The sequence below is a fragment of the Euleptes europaea genome, chromosome 8, assembly GCF_029931775.1.
Source record: "Euleptes europaea isolate rEulEur1 chromosome 8, rEulEur1.hap1, whole genome shotgun sequence".
NCBI classification, from domain to species: Eukaryota; Metazoa; Chordata; class Lepidosauria; order Squamata; family Sphaerodactylidae; genus Euleptes; species Euleptes europaea.
This window is the reverse complement of record NC_079319.1, coordinates 30161755-30179175: the sequence shown is the minus strand read 5'-3', so window position 1 is coordinate 30179175 and position 17421 is coordinate 30161755. Positions and strand designations below refer to the sequence as shown.

At 41.5% G+C, this 17421-nt stretch overlaps 1 protein-coding gene across 2 annotated transcripts in view; it reads right to left on the bottom strand.

Annotated features, from left to right (window-relative positions):
* Nucleotides 1–2073: 2073 nt before the first annotated feature.
* MMP16 (matrix metallopeptidase 16) overlaps nt 2074–17421 on the bottom strand; it is a 199692-nt gene continuing 184344 nt past the window's right edge. For both annotated transcript variants that reach the window (XM_056854501.1, XM_056854502.1), the window contains one exon: nt 2074–3567. In XM_056854501.1, the coding sequence (XP_056710479.1) occupies nt 3233–3567 (335 nt within the window). In that variant the 3' untranslated portion in view covers nt 2074–3232. The remainder of the gene's footprint in view (nt 3568–17421) is intronic.

Genomic DNA, 17421 nt, shown 5'->3' with positions numbered 1-17421 from the left:
TAAAAAATGATTCAGTAACGTGGATTAGGAAATCAGTAAGAAACTGTCTGAGTCTAGTATAAAAAAACCTTTTATGTAAAAGCCAATTATGGCTTTTTTTCAAGTATTTTAGTTTTGTTTGTTTGTTTCAGAACATTTATAATGAGTTATTTGTAGGAAGGATTGGTTTTGTGCAGAAAATTGCACTGAAGAGAAATTAATTTCCACCGCAGTTCATTTTTAGAGTGTGCATGTATACATAGCAACTGTTCCATCTAGCTCTCCACTGTAAATACTGGGCATATTTCACGGGAAGTCCTTCTATACGTTCCCCAATGGAATAAATGGGAGCTGGCCAAGAACACTGCTGCATGTTCATTTCCTTGACGCTGCCCAGATTTTTGTACCACGATTCTTCTGTTAACAAAACAGGTGAATGTTTGGACAAGGTTTAATAGGCCTCTCTTTTTTATGTTTGAAAGAAGCCCAGTCCCAATCCAAATGGATCAGCAACACCAGATTTCCCTTTGAGCTTGTGCCAGTTTGCAAGTTAAAGGTCAAAGAGCAAAGACATCAAACAGTACACGGTAAGGAGATTCAGACAGCAAAGGGTTCCCCCCCCCCACAGAAGACAATGTTTAACTTGGTAATGACAGTCAACAGATCAATAAAGTTCAAGGCAAGCTGTTCATTGTTTCAAAAGCGAACCCACCAGGAATCCTAGCTTTCATAAGAAGCCAGGGATCTGACTTGTGGGGTGCATTCTTTCCGAACACCTTTAATAAGTTCACAGCTCAGCGACTGTAAAAAGACTGTGACTGCGAGAAGCAGCTCCTCAAATCAATAAAAGAGGTCTGTCAGTTGCTGACTTTTCTCTAGGAAAAAAATGTTGATACACAACCTGCTCTGCAGGTCACATGGAAATGACAATACTGCTGTTAGCGCAAAATTACACAGGATGACATAATGCTTTGGTGGTCCCTTGGTTCTGTCAGCAATTTAATGCACAGCTAAATGCCACAGATCCTGTTGACCCTTTGAGAACTAAGGTAAGCATCCAATTGGCATCACATTACAAAAAACAACCACGTAACAGGGCTGTTGCTTTCTAGATTTTGTTATGACCGTTCACTGTACCTGCATGCACCCATGTTTCAGGATCATGCAGAGTAGGTTTAAAAAAAACACTATAATGTAAACAAGCTTAAATTTAAGTGGTTAGTCCAATTGTGGGGGCAGAACAATTCTACCCCTTGATGGGCTTTCCTGGTCACATAAAAAAAACATTAAAAAAAAGCTCATGTCCCTGTTGCTTCTGGTCTGGAGATGAAGAACACATTTTTATAAGAATTGAAAGTGATATAATAGAAGTGTTGTTTCCAATGGTGTAAACATTTTCCACCCAGTTGTTCTTTCCTTGTTTCTGGTCAAGCTGGTTTCAAAGGACTACAAAACACGTGCAGACCATTTTGTTCTTTCCGGGGAACATGCAATATAAATATCATATGGGGAATACTGGGGTCAGGTTCATTACAGTTACCACTACAGGATGATGGGCGGTAAAGCAGTAGAAGTGGGGCAGGACAGCTGGAAATGCTTGTATTATCTGGTATGGAACAATCACCTGAGCTGAGTGGTCAACACTGTAGTCAGGAAAATTTTGAGTTCTACAAACCTACAATTTTTTTTAATTAAACCCCCCCACACAAATTAACAGCCAAGTACATGGTTTGTTTCAGCTGTATTATCATTAATAGTGCAAGCTATTAAAATTGCCCTTCATTTCAGTACTATTGTAATAGTGTGGTGGAACAATCCACTTCCTAACATCTGAACCTGGGCTATTAGCTGTCCTGTAAACCTGCTTATCCTGCTGACTACCAACACACTGATCCCTCCGGCCATGTTTCATCATGATACGGCACAATTTTATACTGAAAGGTGGCAGGCAACATTAGACTATATGTAGCCATTGGAAGCAGTAGAGAGAAGGGTGATAGACAGTGAAGCTGAGATGGAGGGAGACTAGTCTTTGTGGGCCTTTTATGGTTTTGGGACCACCTACAGAGGAACAGTGTCTTACCTATAATTATAGGAGATAAGTATTAGAAACTAGGATCGCTTTAAGTTGAGGTGTTCTGCACTATTGCTGTGCAGATCTATAAATTCAGTCAGTCAATGATAGCAGACTTTGAAAACTGATTCTATAGTTCTCAAAGGGTCACCAGTTACATAAACCCAACATTAGCATTATGCTTCTCTGTAACATTAAGTGTCACTTTAGTTCACTGCAATCTACTTCAAACTCTTGGTGCTTTCTGCTCTGGTTTTAAAATAAATGTTCCTGACAGACCTATGGAAGGCCTGGGGCTGTTGGCCTGGTACAGCTCAGGAGAAAAAACAAAACCTAAAAAGGATGAGACAGGAAACGAACAAAAAAAAAGATAAACCAATCAATAAAAAAGATACTATCTGAATATAGTAATGAATATAAATGTGTTAAAACATTGAGAACGTAGCTCAGAACAGCTGTATAAAACACAAAATGAATGTATCATTAAGGCTGTTACTATATTGCAGATATTTTGGCCCCTTGTTTGTTGGAAAATGGCTGTCCAAACAGTCTGAAATCCTGCGTGTCATCCTTGTCTCCCACTTGACAAAAAGAAAAAAATTATCTGTAGGAGTATAGGATTATATCCACAGCTGACAGAAAGCAATCCTCTTTGGAGACAAAGCTGTTTTGGGTCTTCACACTTCCTGAAAAGTTCCATTGTGATTGTTGTGTTATAGTTGCTGTATTTTTTTTTTTTTAAAAAAACGGATTACATTTTTTCTTTTTTAAAACCTCACACAAAACTCTTTCAAAGGGGAGCAGGCTTTAAAGTGGACACATCCCCCCCCCCCAAGAGACACCGGAGATTCCTCTTTTCATGTTGTTTTATTTCCTCTTCTTTAGTGAAAATCCTGTTAAGTTTGCATTGGGTATCGAGCGTGCAGAGGAAAGGCTAGAACCGAATGACAAAGAAAGACAAAGGACTGGAGGAACGGCAGATACTGTGTATGATGGAAGCTTCCCACCGGAGTGAACTCTCACTCTTGTGCAGGGCAGGCAGCCCCCTCCGGGTTCTAAAGATCAGCCCTGGTCGAGGCGGACAGATGCCTGCTCCTAGCTAGGAAACCACACAACAGCTCTTGTGTTGAATCTCAAGTTACCACAAACTCCTGGGAGAGAAAAAAAAATACCCCTACATCACACCCATTCTTGCATAGAGCGTTTGCAGTACAGTATGTGACGGGGTGTTCCTTTCCTCTTGAACTGGAACACAGTGTAAACCAAGACAAGGAGGCACAGGGCCAGAATGCAAGGAATGACAATGGCTATGGCTTTCACAGTGCTGGCTGTGTTGTCCAATTTGATGACAATGTCTACATCATCTTGAGGACTGTGTCGGTCTTTGTCCCGGTCGGCTGGTCCATCACAACCCATAAAGTCCTTGAGGATGGATCTGGGATAGCCTGATTCTACTCTGAGCACCTGGTTATTGAATTTCCAGTATTCCTTGCCTTTGTAGAAATATGTGAAGCCTGATGGGAGAAAAAAGCGTAATTATGTTAATGTTGTAATTTCTAGTAGCCACAAGTGTTGGCAAGAAACTACTGAAATTGAGAGTTAACAGTAACCATCAAAATGAAATTAAATCATTACTGCTTGTAAATTCTTCTAAACTTTAATGATAAGAAGCTAACAAAATTGTCCAAGTCTTGCCCAAGAATTCATCAGGTAAGATCGTCATTCTTTACACCTTTTATCAATATGTATTGTTACCAATCTCGTACACAAAATTAACCAATTCTGCACAGAAGGCCACCCAAGCTTCTCCTAATACTGCATGACAAAATTTATGGCGGGAAATTTTATTGTTGCTGTGGACTTAGAAATCTCATTGGGTTGCATCCAACCAATGATGAGTGGTGTTTCGTGAATGAAATAGAACCTTCCTGCTTTCCCCAGAAACAGCAATGAGCATGAGATGGCAGTCCACAGTGGGAAGGAGGAAATTAATAAAAAACATCCCCTTTGGAAGTGGCAATTAATTGGCAAATACACACATGATGTTAAACTACTCCAATAAAGCAATAAGAGAATCCATTGGATATTTCATTTTAAACATATCCTACAACTTTTCTAATCCATGTTGTTAACATTCTGTTAGTCAACTAAGACTAACGTGATTTGGAATATCTGTAATTAGGTTCTCACAGATTTTTTTTTTAAAAAGACTAAAAGTAATCACGGGTTTTACTGCCAAAGAAACAGTACAGGCATTTTTAAACCCTTCTCCCAAACTATTTTCCCACAGAAAATACGCCCTTCTCACAGAACTGTTATCTGGCTCATTGGGAAGACATACATATTGGAACAAAACATCTTAATTTCAAATATATGCTGATGAGGTCTAAACTGGCTGAGACTGAAATTAAAAGAGGTCTTGGGGTTATAGTGGAAAGTTCAATGAAAATGTCGACCTCCATGTGTGACAGTGGTGAAAAGGCAACCTCCATGCTAGGAATTATTAGGAAAGGGATTGAAAATAAAATGGCTAATATCACAAAGACAGGGCAGCAGAGCTGGAAAAAGGAGGGCAATCAAGATGATTAGGGGGGTTGGAGCAGCTTTGCTATGAGAACTGGCAGGAGAGTCAGGGACTACTCAGTCTAGAAAAAAGACAGTGAAGGGGAGATAGGATAAAAATTTATGAAAATATGCATTTGGTGGAGAGTAGAGGGAACATTTTCTTCTTCCTCCATAATACTAGATCTCAGGGACACTAATGAAATTATTGTAAAATAGATTCAGAACAGACAAAAGGAAATACTTCTTTAGTCAATAGGAATGTAAACTGTGGAATACACTGCCAAGGGAGGTACTGATGACCACAAGCATACATAGCTTTAAAAGGAGAATAGACGGATTCATGGAGGAGAGACTCATCAATGGCTACTACCCATGGTGACTGAAGGGAACCTTCATCTACAGAGGCAGCAAACCTCTGAATACCAGTTCTGGGAAGCAGCATCAGGAGAGGGCCTTGTTTATGTGGCCCTCCAGGATAATGGGTTGGCCACTGTAGGAAGCAGCATAGTAGACTAGATGGACCACTGGTCTGATCCAGCAGGATCTATTTATGTACTTATATGTTCTTACAATGCCTGCCTCCAGGTGGGGTCTGGGGATTTCCTGGGATTACAGCTCATCTCCAGACTACAAAGATCAGTTCACCTGGAGGAAACGGATGCTATGGAGAGTGGACTCTATGGCATTGTACCCCATTGAGGTCCCCGCCCTCCCCAGGCTACACAACCAAATCTCCAGGAGTTTACAAACCTGGATCTGGCAACTCTACCCCCTTGCCCCTGCTAATGGCCGGGGGGACCTGGCAACCCTATTATGTTCTTATGGGTGTCTTACTGGTTACTCCCTTTGGAAGTAGCAGGATCTGCATTGGGAAAATGGCACAGGAAAAAGAATCACAACAGCCCTTCTCCAGTGTCACTGTTCAGGTCAGAACCCACCCTTCCATTTTTAGAATACATACACACAGAGAAGATCCTAATCATGACTTTCCTTGATCACACTAAATGGAAAAATATACTTCACTACACTTTATCATGCTTTTAAGTTTTCTTAGTGGGAGAAACTTCTGAAAATTATACTATGGTTGTCAATAACAATAAATCCAGAGGCTATGCTAGTTATTTTTCACAACTATATCTAATCTAGAACCATAAATATATTTTCTTGACATAACTGATTTGCAACTGAATCCTATTTTCCATTAATAACTACTACAATTTCCAAACCAATCCATTTTCTTTTCCTTCTTAACAATTACTTAAAGATTATATTCAGTTTGTTTCTGCATATTTTAAACCCCGTTAAAATCCTGTCAATGAATTTCTACACATGGCACCCAAGTGTGGATTAAAAAAATCTTCACAATTGGACTACTTACATGTAGATGTAATTTCCTACATTGTCCTGTAAGAATCACAGAAACATCTCAGAATGGGGGGGAAAATGAAGAAAAGTGGAGAGGGTGGCCAAGCAAGGGGAAACAGAGTTGCTAGTAAAGGAAGAAGCTATGTAGAAGTGAACAAGCGAGGGGGGGAGATGTAGTGGCAGAGATGGCAGGCAAGCAAGAGAGGGAGAAAGAAGGACCAGTAAAGGAAGGAGGACACTGTGGGTGAGCAAGCAAGCAAGGGTGACAGCGATGGAAGGGGCCCTGGGAAACCCTGTCTGCTCACTAATAATTCCTGCCCAGAATAGCATCCAGGGAACCTACTCATACTCCATCAAAAGTGTGCCCTAGAATGCACACAGAACTACATGAATACCTCTTTGGATAGTTGTGTTGGGTCCATACATCAGAACATTGCCAAGTGCACTGGTTTCTGAACGTATATCGACAAACGAAACTAATGAAACAACTCCATTGGCACAGTCCATCCCACAATACAGGGTATGTTCTTTTTCTAACATGAACATTTTTGTGCATGTTGGGAAAAGTGCATATGAAGACAATTATTTGATGACAGCATCCCTTTCTTAGGTACAGGTAGTCCTCTGGACACAATACAGCCAAAGTGATAAACTTTAAAAATACTATTGATATGACTGGAAGAGATTTAAGCGTGGCTTTTGATTGACTGAGTCCTATTCACCTAACTGAATCCTGATTCTATGACCTTAAGCAGATGATGAGAGGGAGGGCATCTTGACCATCTTCTGGGCATGGAGTAGGGGTCACTGGGTGTGTGTGGGGGGAAGTAGTTATTAATTTCCTGCATTTTGCAGAAGGTTGGACTAGATGACCCTGGTGGTCCCTTCCAACTCTATGATTCTAAATTTCCTGTTTGAGTAAAGCAGGATCTCTTCTTACTTTATGAAAGAGTAAAGGCAACTGAATTTAGAACACTGGCGGGAAATTTATGCTTCAATTAAAAAAAACGGGCACTTGCACAACTACACTCAACTTGAGACCTCTTTGCTCAAAGAGCCTCTGCCCAGCTCAGGGCCACCGGCCAATTAATTCAAATTGCCACAGTGTGCTGAATTGCCCTTCTCTCTTGAGCTGAATGGACCTGTTCTGTCCCACGGTACTTGTACATCTTGGAGAAGAAATGCTACGTGAACTGTGCCAACCCAAAACAGGTGTACACAGCTTCCTACTTTCTGCGGGGAGCTGGAATGTGATCATTCAGAATTCCAGGGTAATTATAAATGGCGCCTAATTGCCTAAGTTCTGCCTCCCTGCCAAAAAATTCTAAACCGTTTCACTGTCCCAGCAGTACAGTGGCGTCAATCCAGCATGAAACAAACTTTCCTGATGGGGCAAACTTCCTTCCACTGTTTATGAACGACAAGCAAACAGCTGGAAGATGCTTCATCTCACGCTATACCTCTTGCAACCTTATAGGCAGTTAGGAAAAAAAAAACTGGGCTTCACTTGCCATATGGAAAATGCTAGTTGCAGAAGGCAGTGAATCAGATATTAGTTTCAACAGCTGACACAAAAATTAGGCTTCTGTGGTTTTTGCTATCTCCTTGCCTGTTCTACCATGCCTTTACAAGCTCATGACTGTCTCAGTTACAAAGTTTCATGATGGAATAACTTTTTAAAAAATCTTGCATTATAGATGTTAAATTTAAAATCTTTCTGAAATTTTATGCATATGATATTAGACCAGGTTCCTGGAATCTTGCAGCTTATATTATCAAAGTATATCTGAGTACCATATCCAAGAAGAAAACTTTAGCATAATGATGAGTTTTAAATCCTTTCCCTAGATTTAACATCCACTGGTGATTCATCTGCCATTTCACACTTAAAAAAAGGGGTGTGTGTGAAGATTTTTTCTTGACAGTATAAAGAGAAAAGTTGCCACATCGCTCACACAATTCATGGATCTACTTGATAGCAGATAACGCAGTAGCAGCTTCTCAGAAAGTGTCATGAGCTGATTTATCCAGGGAGTGATATATTTATTTTGTGCAATATTATTTTGTGAACAACCTAAAACCATGTGGCCTAGGGAGTCTACTTGATCCAGAAAAAAAATGGGCATTTGTGTTCTTCTGCAATAATTTATTGTATCTCCCTTGTGTCTTGGCTGAGTCAAAGGCATTACACCTTGCCAATAAAAAAGCTTGCCTAGATTTATGGATTTCTAACCAGTGGAAATAATCTGGCAAGGAAAAAGTTCTGTTAAAGGGTATCTGGAAGAAGAGAGGTGAACATTTACGATATGCATCCTTAATCACTAAGTACCAACCCTCATTTAAGATCTTATTTTGTAATTGTTTTCAGCTTGCTTTCCGAATACTATTCCTTGAAGCTTTCAATAACTCCACTGAGAGGGAAAATCTTTTGTCTAACTTACTAGCCCAGGTGGACAGAGACTTTGAAATCTACCAATGCTACTGGCCCCCGAAATATTACACAATCCAACAGGACAAAACAAAACAAGGATCTGTAATTTCCACTGATGTCAAATGCACTCACAGAACCAAAACACTCCCCTCAGAAACTCTACCGCATCAACACAGGCCAGTTAGACAAGGAACTCCCAATCACTTCAAATTCGGTGTGCCGATTTATGCATATGCTGCTTTATTGCTGAAAACGCTTTATTGCTGCTTTATTGCTGAAAACGCCTCCTCCCAGCATGTGATTCCATTCTCAGCTGCACCCCAGGACCTGCATTAAGGGATGGGGGCAATTCTATAGTGGTAGCACTCCATTAATCAGCTAGCTAAAGTGGCCCTCTCGAATGGTTACCAGAAACAGGCTTCTCCTGTGGTTATTTACAGTAAAGTTCTTGGTAAGATGGCATTAAGAAAGAACAAAATCATTTCCAGCTGCTGTTCTTCCTGCCCCACTGAGCTGGGATGCTTACCTTACCATCCTCATTCATGCTCAGCTGGGAAAAAAATCTGCAACTGAAAAGGCACACACACTCCAACAAATTGTCTGGATTGACTTCCTTTGCTCTTGTCAATTTCACTCGCTTGAGACCTTTTGAGACACTACAGTTATGGGTATTGGGAGCCTTCCAAACTGCATGTAAATGGGGTATATGCTACCTGCAATGCTACCTGTACATGCGAGCACCATGCTGTGTAAACAGGGCAACCACATATTTTACATGTGCGCACACTGTCGGCACATGTACGGTAAACATGAACCTTGAAAACTCTAGCAATCAGTTCACATGTACCAAAGCTGTAATCACACAGTAAATACGTGCATTGCCATTGTTTATACAACCTGGTTGCCATGCATACTGGGAGGATCACAGATAGCATGAACCTAGCACATGGCACTGAAACATCTGAAAAGATATAGCTTCCAATAAAAACACAACTGTATTATTCTCAGCCTCTAATATAATGGTACTTACCAACCTTTTCTATCCCAGTGCCCTGACGGAGCTCCCCACTTTCTGCCATCCTTTCTCCTATGCAATCTGAAAATGTAAAGACCCTCACCAGAAAATAGTCATCCTCCATAAATCTTTTTGTCCCTTAGTCCCTCCAGCAACTTACCTTCTCTCAAACCTGCTTCCCTGTTGAGCGTTCCTCTTTTTTCTGGAAGCCAAGGGATTGGACTTCTGCTTTCCATATTCTCTCGGTCACATCCACTGCCCAGTACTCTGTTCCCCACCTACCATTTCTCAGACGCTAGCGTTCACCGTGTACTGCTCCCCTCTGTAATTCTGTGTTGTGTCCTATTTCGCCCACCTGAATCTTTCTCAAAGTTCATTTTACACCTCATGTGGCCTTCTATTATAAAACCATTTTGACCATGGCCATTTCCACATGGGTTATCTGCCCTGTGTTCAGTGCTGCAATGAAGTGTTTCCACCTCCCTGCTTCCCCACAGCATCTTGATGCATTCATGAACATCACAGGGTTTCCCTGGCTATTCTCTGATCTTTCTCAAACCCCCTTTGCTGATAAATTTCAGGACAGACTGCATTAAACCCTGTCGCCATGGTGGCCATTTCCTCCCCACAGAGGGCTTAAAAAAATCATACTATTGTATCCACATACCGTTATAACGCTAAGTGTAACAGATTCTTTTAATCCCTAGCTCAAATTAAAAACAACTCTCCAACCTCTTCTGTTGCGGAAATAAAAAGGGAAAGTCATGCCTCTGCAATGGAAGGGGTTAGAAACTTACTTTTTTCAAAAAGAGAAAGAGCTGGGAATTCACAGAACTTTATACATTGTTATAATGGTATATTTATAGAACGATACAGAATTTCTCATTTTTAAAGAACACTGAAAAGCCCCAGTGGCCCAGAGGAGGGGGGGATGGCTGCTGATGTGGGAGTGGGACGGAGAAACTGCAGGGAAACCTGCTAGGTGGAAGTCCTACTGCTGTGCTATTTTGGCAGCCTTACCAGCAATGGAAAAACCCCATAAGCCTGTTCTTGTGTGGAAACCACCCTTGTTCCTCAAAGACTTCAACATTCATGTTTACAAGATCTCTGACACAACCACCTCCTGTCTCCTGTTCCTGATTCGCTCTGTTGACCTCTGCCACAGACTCCCTGCCTTGGGCATTCTCTTGGTATTGTCTTCACTAAGGAATTCCGTCTCTGATCTCTCTGCTGTGGCTTGATCAGCACCTCCTCTCCTTCAAGGCAGCACAGAATCCAACAGTAGTCACACTCTGCTTACTGCTATAAATTTAGTACTTTTCAATAATGTTCAGATCATATTTGGATCTAGGACACGTAAGTACTTAGGGGGATTGGAGGGCTGGTGGTCTCATGGATGTTTCATGTCCACTGAATTTTCAGCTCTTGCTGGTTTTTAAGGTGGTTTTTAGATTTTTTAACTACAGAGCAAAAATGAGTTCAGCAAGGAGGAAACAATCAAAAACAGAGGAGGAGAGAAAATTCCAACCCACAACAGAGTAGGTACTCAACATAAAAGGTTGAAAAAGGAAGGGGGGGTCTATGTATAGAGTTATCACTGTCAATTACAACCCCCCCCCAAAAAAAGTATAATTAAAAACCTTTAATCAAATTACAAATATCAAAAACGATGTGTCACAAAACAATCATCTTTGGTTACATATACAGTGAGGGAAAAAGTTCTTGATCCCCTGCTGAATTTGTCCGTTTGCCCTCTGACGAAGAAATGACCAGTCCATAATTTTAATGATAGGTCTATTGTAGCTGTGAGAGACAGAATAACAACAGGAAAAACCCCAGAAACCCAGAAGACAAAAGTCAGAGATTGATGTGCATTATAATGAGTGAAATAAGTATTTGATCCCTTTGCAAAAGATGACTTAGTACTTGGTGGCAAAACCCTTGTTGGCAATTACAGAGGTCAGACGTTTCTTGTAAGTGGCCACCAGGTTTGCACACATCTCAGGAGGTATTTTGTCCCACTCCTCTTTGCAGATCCTCTCCAAGTCAGTAAGATTTCGAGGCTGATGTGTAGCTACTCGAACCTTTAGCTCCCTCCACAGATATTTGATGGGATTAAGGTCTGGAGACTGGCTAGGCCACTCCAGGACCTTAATGTGCTTCTTCTTTGGCCACTCCTTTGTTGCCTTGGCCATGTGTTTTGGGTCATTGTCATGCTGGAATACCCATCCTCGACCCATTTTCAATGCCCTGGCTGAGGGAAGGAGGTGCTCACCCAAGATTTGACGATACATGGCCCTGTCCATCGTCCCTTCGATGCGGTGAAGGTTTCCTGTCCCCTTAGCAGAAAAACACCCCCAAAGCATAGTATGTCCCCCTCCATGTTGGACGGTGGGGATGGTGTTCTTGGGGTTGTAGGCAGCATTCCTCCTCCTCCAAACACGGCAAGTTGAGTTGATGACAAAGAGCTCGATTTTAGTCTCATCTGACCACAACACTTTCACTCAGTTCTCCTCTGGGTCATTCAGATGTGCATTGGCAAACTGCAGACGGGCCTGTACATGTGCTGTCTTGAGCAAGAGGACCTTGCGGGCTCTGCAAGATCTCAATCCTTCACGGCGTCGTGTGTTACCAACTGTTTTCATGGTGACTATGGTCCCAGCTGCCCTGAGATTATTGACAAGTTCCCCCCGTGTAGTTCTGGGCTGCTTCATCACTGTTCTCATGATCATTGCAACTCCACGAGATGAGATCTTGCATGGAGCCCCAGACCGAGGGAGGTTGACAGTTAGGGTTAGGGTTGTCACCTTCTCACCAAGCTGCTTGGCAAGAGTCTTGTAGCCCAGTCCAGCCTTGTGCAGGTCTACAATCTTGTCCCTGACATCCTTGGACAGCTCTTTGGTATTGGTCATGGTGGCTAGTTTGGAATCTGATGGATTGATTGCTTCTGTCGACAGCAGAACCCTAACCCTAATCTGGCTGGTTGATAGGGGATCAAATACTTATTTCACTCATTATAATGCACAGCAATCTCTGACTTTTGTCTTCTGGGTTTCTGGGGTTTTTTCCTGTTGTTATTCTGTCTCTCACAGCTACAATAAACCTACCATTAAAATTATGGACTGGTCATTTCTTCGTCAGAGGGCAAACGGGCAAATTTAGCAGGGGATCAAATACTTTTCCCCCTCACTGTATATGTACCTTCCCCTAGTATATCAAAGCTTTTTAATAAAATTGCACTTGTATAAAGGGGATGTCACACAATTACAGTCATCATTTCTATGACCAGGTACATTTAAAAATCACACAAAATATATGCAAATTAAACAACAAGGTCAACATCTAGGATTGCGAATGTTTGGCATCACTAGCTGTAGTCACATTAATCTATCCCCTTCTGTCACTGACTTCCACCAGCAGGTGAAGACATTTTTGTTTCACCTGGTGTTCCCTCAATGATCTCTCCTTCTTGCCCTATGTTTTAATTAGTGTTTCATGTGCTTTCAATAGATATTTTAGTTTTATTTTGTTTTTATAAATTGTTTATGATATGTTTTTATAATGTTATGATATGTTTTTATAATGTTTTGTTTTAACTTGGTGGCCATGATTGGACAGAATAGTGGTGTACACGTTTTGTAAACAAACAAACAAACAAGTCCTGCTGAAATCTATTAAGACTTCATTCCAAATAAAAGATGAAGGTGTTAGCATTCTGTGTTTCAGAAGCTTCTAGATATATTTTCAGAAACCTAAGCTTGTTATGTAAAAGATGTTTTTTTCACATTTCGTTTCTCTGCTAAGATGCTTTTAAAGTGGACGCAAGATATAGGAACTTTAATTTCACACCTTCCCGCTTCTGTTGCTTTGGATCCATCCATGAACGTTTTCCCCCTTCCCAAAACAAAGGAGCTAAAAGGATTACTGCTATATTAATGTGAGATGTTGCTTAATTGGAAGCACTGCCTCCAAAGTTTTTCTCCTCAAGCAATCTGGGGCAATTTCAAGTCAAACCTTTATCTGAGAAATAGAAGGGAAATGGTTTCAGGCTAAATTTAATCTGAAAGGAGACTTTGAATTTCTCATTTGTATCCGTGCTTGTTCCTTTGTTTCCTGATACGATCGCCAATTGAGCCATGCAGGGATCCTGACTTTGGGGAACAATTCACAGCACTGTTTCCTGCAGGCTTTGCCAGGCACCTTTCAATACTTATTCTCTTCTCTCCAAAAGCCCAACGGATTTCTTACATTTGACTCTGAGGGGGGGGGGGAGCAAGAAAAGCTGTTTTCTCCTTAGTGTTATTGTCTGTCAAGATCTCATGTTGCTTTGCCAGTCTTTTAGTCACTGAAACCTGTGGCGTTCAGTATGACCTAAAGGCTGCTTCACACATTATAGAGAAAGAACAAAGCCCCATGCTTCCACCGTAATGTGATCCTCCCTATCAGGTTTTAAAGGGCATTCACTTGTCTCTAAACATTCCAAGAACTGCTACCAGTAAGTGGTGCTATTGGCTGAGCTTTCCTGGTAGTGCTGAACCCAGTACTTCTTTTGTAAACCAAAGTGCCAGTATACACATGAAAAGTTGTGCAAATTTCCACCAATTGTCCACTCCGCTACAGATCACCACTACGCTGGTGCTGAAGGTTCACTCTCCAGGGTTGCCAACCTCTAGGTGGTAGCTGGAGATCCTCTGCTGTTACAACTGATCTCCAGCTGATAGAGATCAGTTCACCTGGAGAAAATGGCCACTTTGGCAATTGGACTCTATGGTATTGAAGTCCCTCCCCTCCCCACACCCTGCCCTCCTCAGGCTCTGCCCCAAAATCCTCCCGCCAGAGGCAAAGAGGGATCTGGAAACCCTACCACTCTCTCTTGCTGTGACTGAGTGGGGCAGGCCAACAGACGAGGATCAGGACTTTGGAAAGCCCCAATAAAGGTGCTAGTAGTCAGTACCAGTGAGTATCATCACAAAGAAGCCCTGGCTGAACCCAAATATCCTCCCAAATTTGTCACCATGTTTGCAGGGTGCACATGCAAGCAAAGCATTAGTCCTACTTACTGGTGATGGCAATGGCATTTTCTACTGTAGCTGGCATTTTTTTCCTGCCGGTACTCACAAGATGTCAGAGTGAGGCAGAAAGCATCACTGATAGGGCTACTGATGGTGCCATTTAGCCAGTATAAGTTGGCCATGTGACATGCGAAGCCATGTTGGAATGAGGAGAGGAACTATGATTTGTTGCCCTCACTCTGACATATTGTGGATAAAGAAAAAGACACTTGAACAGGTGGGGGTGACACTGAACAAGCAAAGCAGGGGTTCTTCTTTTAGGACACTTGTTGCACCCTCCAATTCTCTGTCCAGGTTTTGAGTCCTAAAGGTTCATTAACATCTCCTCAAAAGGAGAGCGCCTTTACTGTCTGTTTTTGCATACAAGTATGCTCTTCAAATATTCTAGAAAAGGTGCGGCAAAAATTCAGCAGCCTGCATTTTTGTCTTAACATTTAAAATATCCCTAAATCAACTTTAAGAGCCCCGTGGTGCAGAGTGGTAAGCTGCAGTACTGCAGTCCAAGCTCGGCTCATGACCTGAGTTCGATCCCAATGGAAGTTGGTTTCAGGTAGCCGTCTCAAGGTTGACTCAGCCTTCCATCCTTCCGAGGTTGGTAAAATGAGTACCCAGCTTGCTGGGGGTAAAGGGACTGGGGAAGGCACTAGCAAACCACCCCATAAACAAAGTCTGCCTGGTAAACGTTGGGATGTGATGTCACCCCATGGGTCAGGAATGACCTGGTGCTTGCACAGGGGACCTTTACCTTTTAAATCAACTTCATAGGCCTCCACCTCGGTATGCAATGAAACTCTATTGGCATTCTAGAATCAATGCCACTATACTATATCAGCACTGAGTTATACTGGCATTAAAACAGCTCTGATATTTGTACGTGTGCTTTAACTATGACTTACAAGTTGATTACTAAATGTTGGTATGTTTAAAAAGGCACACACACAACTGAATGTGTATATTTAACTAAAGAGAATGGCATAGGCCTTATACATATCGAAGTGTGTGCATGTTGCAGCCTAGCATACCTTGGATCATGCACTACATTTATTTAAAAGTTGTATGCAGCCTTTGATAGATATTTGTACACAAGTATATATCCATCTTTACTTTTTAAATAATGCATACATAGATATACAGGCACACAAAGGAAGTTATTTTTCATGCTAATATGCATAAGAATGTCATCTGCCTGCACTCTTTTCCCTCTGTGAAAAGGAAGTAAAAAGTTCTCCAGCCAAACTGGCTGTTTCAGGAAAAGAACTACTATTGATGGATGAAACAGACTGAAAGCAAGGAAGCGATTAAGCATATTCTTTTAAAAAATGCTTTCTGCAGCAATTACTTATTTGAGCCAAAGGAAGGAATAAATACTCTTAATGAGGGAGGAAAATGTCTTATATCTTTTACAGGGAAATGAAAATAAGATAGCATTAGAGATTGGAGAAAGTAACAGGAAAGGGAAAAAATCCAATCTCTGATAAATCAATCATATATGCAGTCCTGCAGGCACACAGCAACTGAAACTGGTTACAATCACTTCTCTTTCTCTTTTCCTCCAAAGCATCAAAAATGATGGCTATGCCATCAAATTGCCAGCAGCCCAAAGGCAGGAATTAACATGCATACAATGGAAACCAGCAACATTTAGATATACACCACACTATCTGGAGGCCAAAATGTTAGTGCAAGAGATAAGGTATTGAATGATACAATACATTGAAGCTATAGCCTTCTACACACATCTATCCATCTATCAATATTTAAATTACCTTTGATATAATCTGAAATCTATTTTACATAGCTACTGAACTATCAGTTTGCCCCCCTCCCTTTTGGCTCAACAAGTGGTGTGAAGATCCCATCAATGGCCCAGGTTGTGAGTGGGTGCACTATAGCAAACTGTGATGAGGCCCTACGATAAAGCACAACCTGTTCACCATTAGCATGTTGTAATCTTGACTGAATTAAAATGAATCCAGAAATAGCGGGTTCCTCTCTTCTAGTTTTTGGGCAATAGCACTGCAAATTAAACCCAATAGGTCCCCTGTTCTTCAAATCATACTCTTAAAAGCACTACAAACAGTTATATTATTCAGATACTTTATTCAGAAAGCTCTGAACTTTGGCATGGGCACATTTTTGAATATGAATCCTAAAACACTTTAAAAAAACCATCACTGAAACCACAGTAAATGATGACCATGTATTAGTTTATCTGTTTTTTTCTGGTAACATCAGTGCTACAGAAGCAAGTGAAGTGTACTTCACTAAGTAAGCCTGTGAGGATTTATTTTTCAGAACAAGGTAGGCTTTCAAGCTTTTCCCAACAATTCTGCCACTCAGAAATGCCAAAGAAGTCTTTGTGCTAGGGAAGTTAAACAAATGACAGGCACATAGTATAAGGCAGCTATAGAATTGTGATCCAAGGCCTGCAAAGCAGCACAAAATTAAAGTCTAGAGCAAGAGCTACTGGAGGAAACGATCACAGTCCTGAAGTTCCATTTCTTAAGTAAGCTGCTCTTAAGTGGAACTGGCACAGTCCCTTACTGGATGATGGAGAGAGTATACCGCCATATGGAATGGATCCTAGCCATATTCTATTAAAGTGGAAGACATTTCCACCCGTGAAAATGAAGATGAAGATGATGAAGAAGATGTAGTAGTAGTAGTAGTGGTGGTGGTGGTGGTGGTTTTTATATGCCAACTTTCTCTACCACTCAAGGAAGCAACAAACCGGCTTACAATCACCTTCCCTTCCCCTCCCCACAACAGACACCCTGTGAGGTAGGTGAGGGTGAGAGTGTGTGACTAGCCAAACGTCACCCAGCTCGCTTCATGGGTAGGAGTGGGGAAACAAATCCAGTTCACTAGATTCTGCCGCTCATGTGGAGGAGTGGGAAATCAAACCTGGTTCTCCAGATTA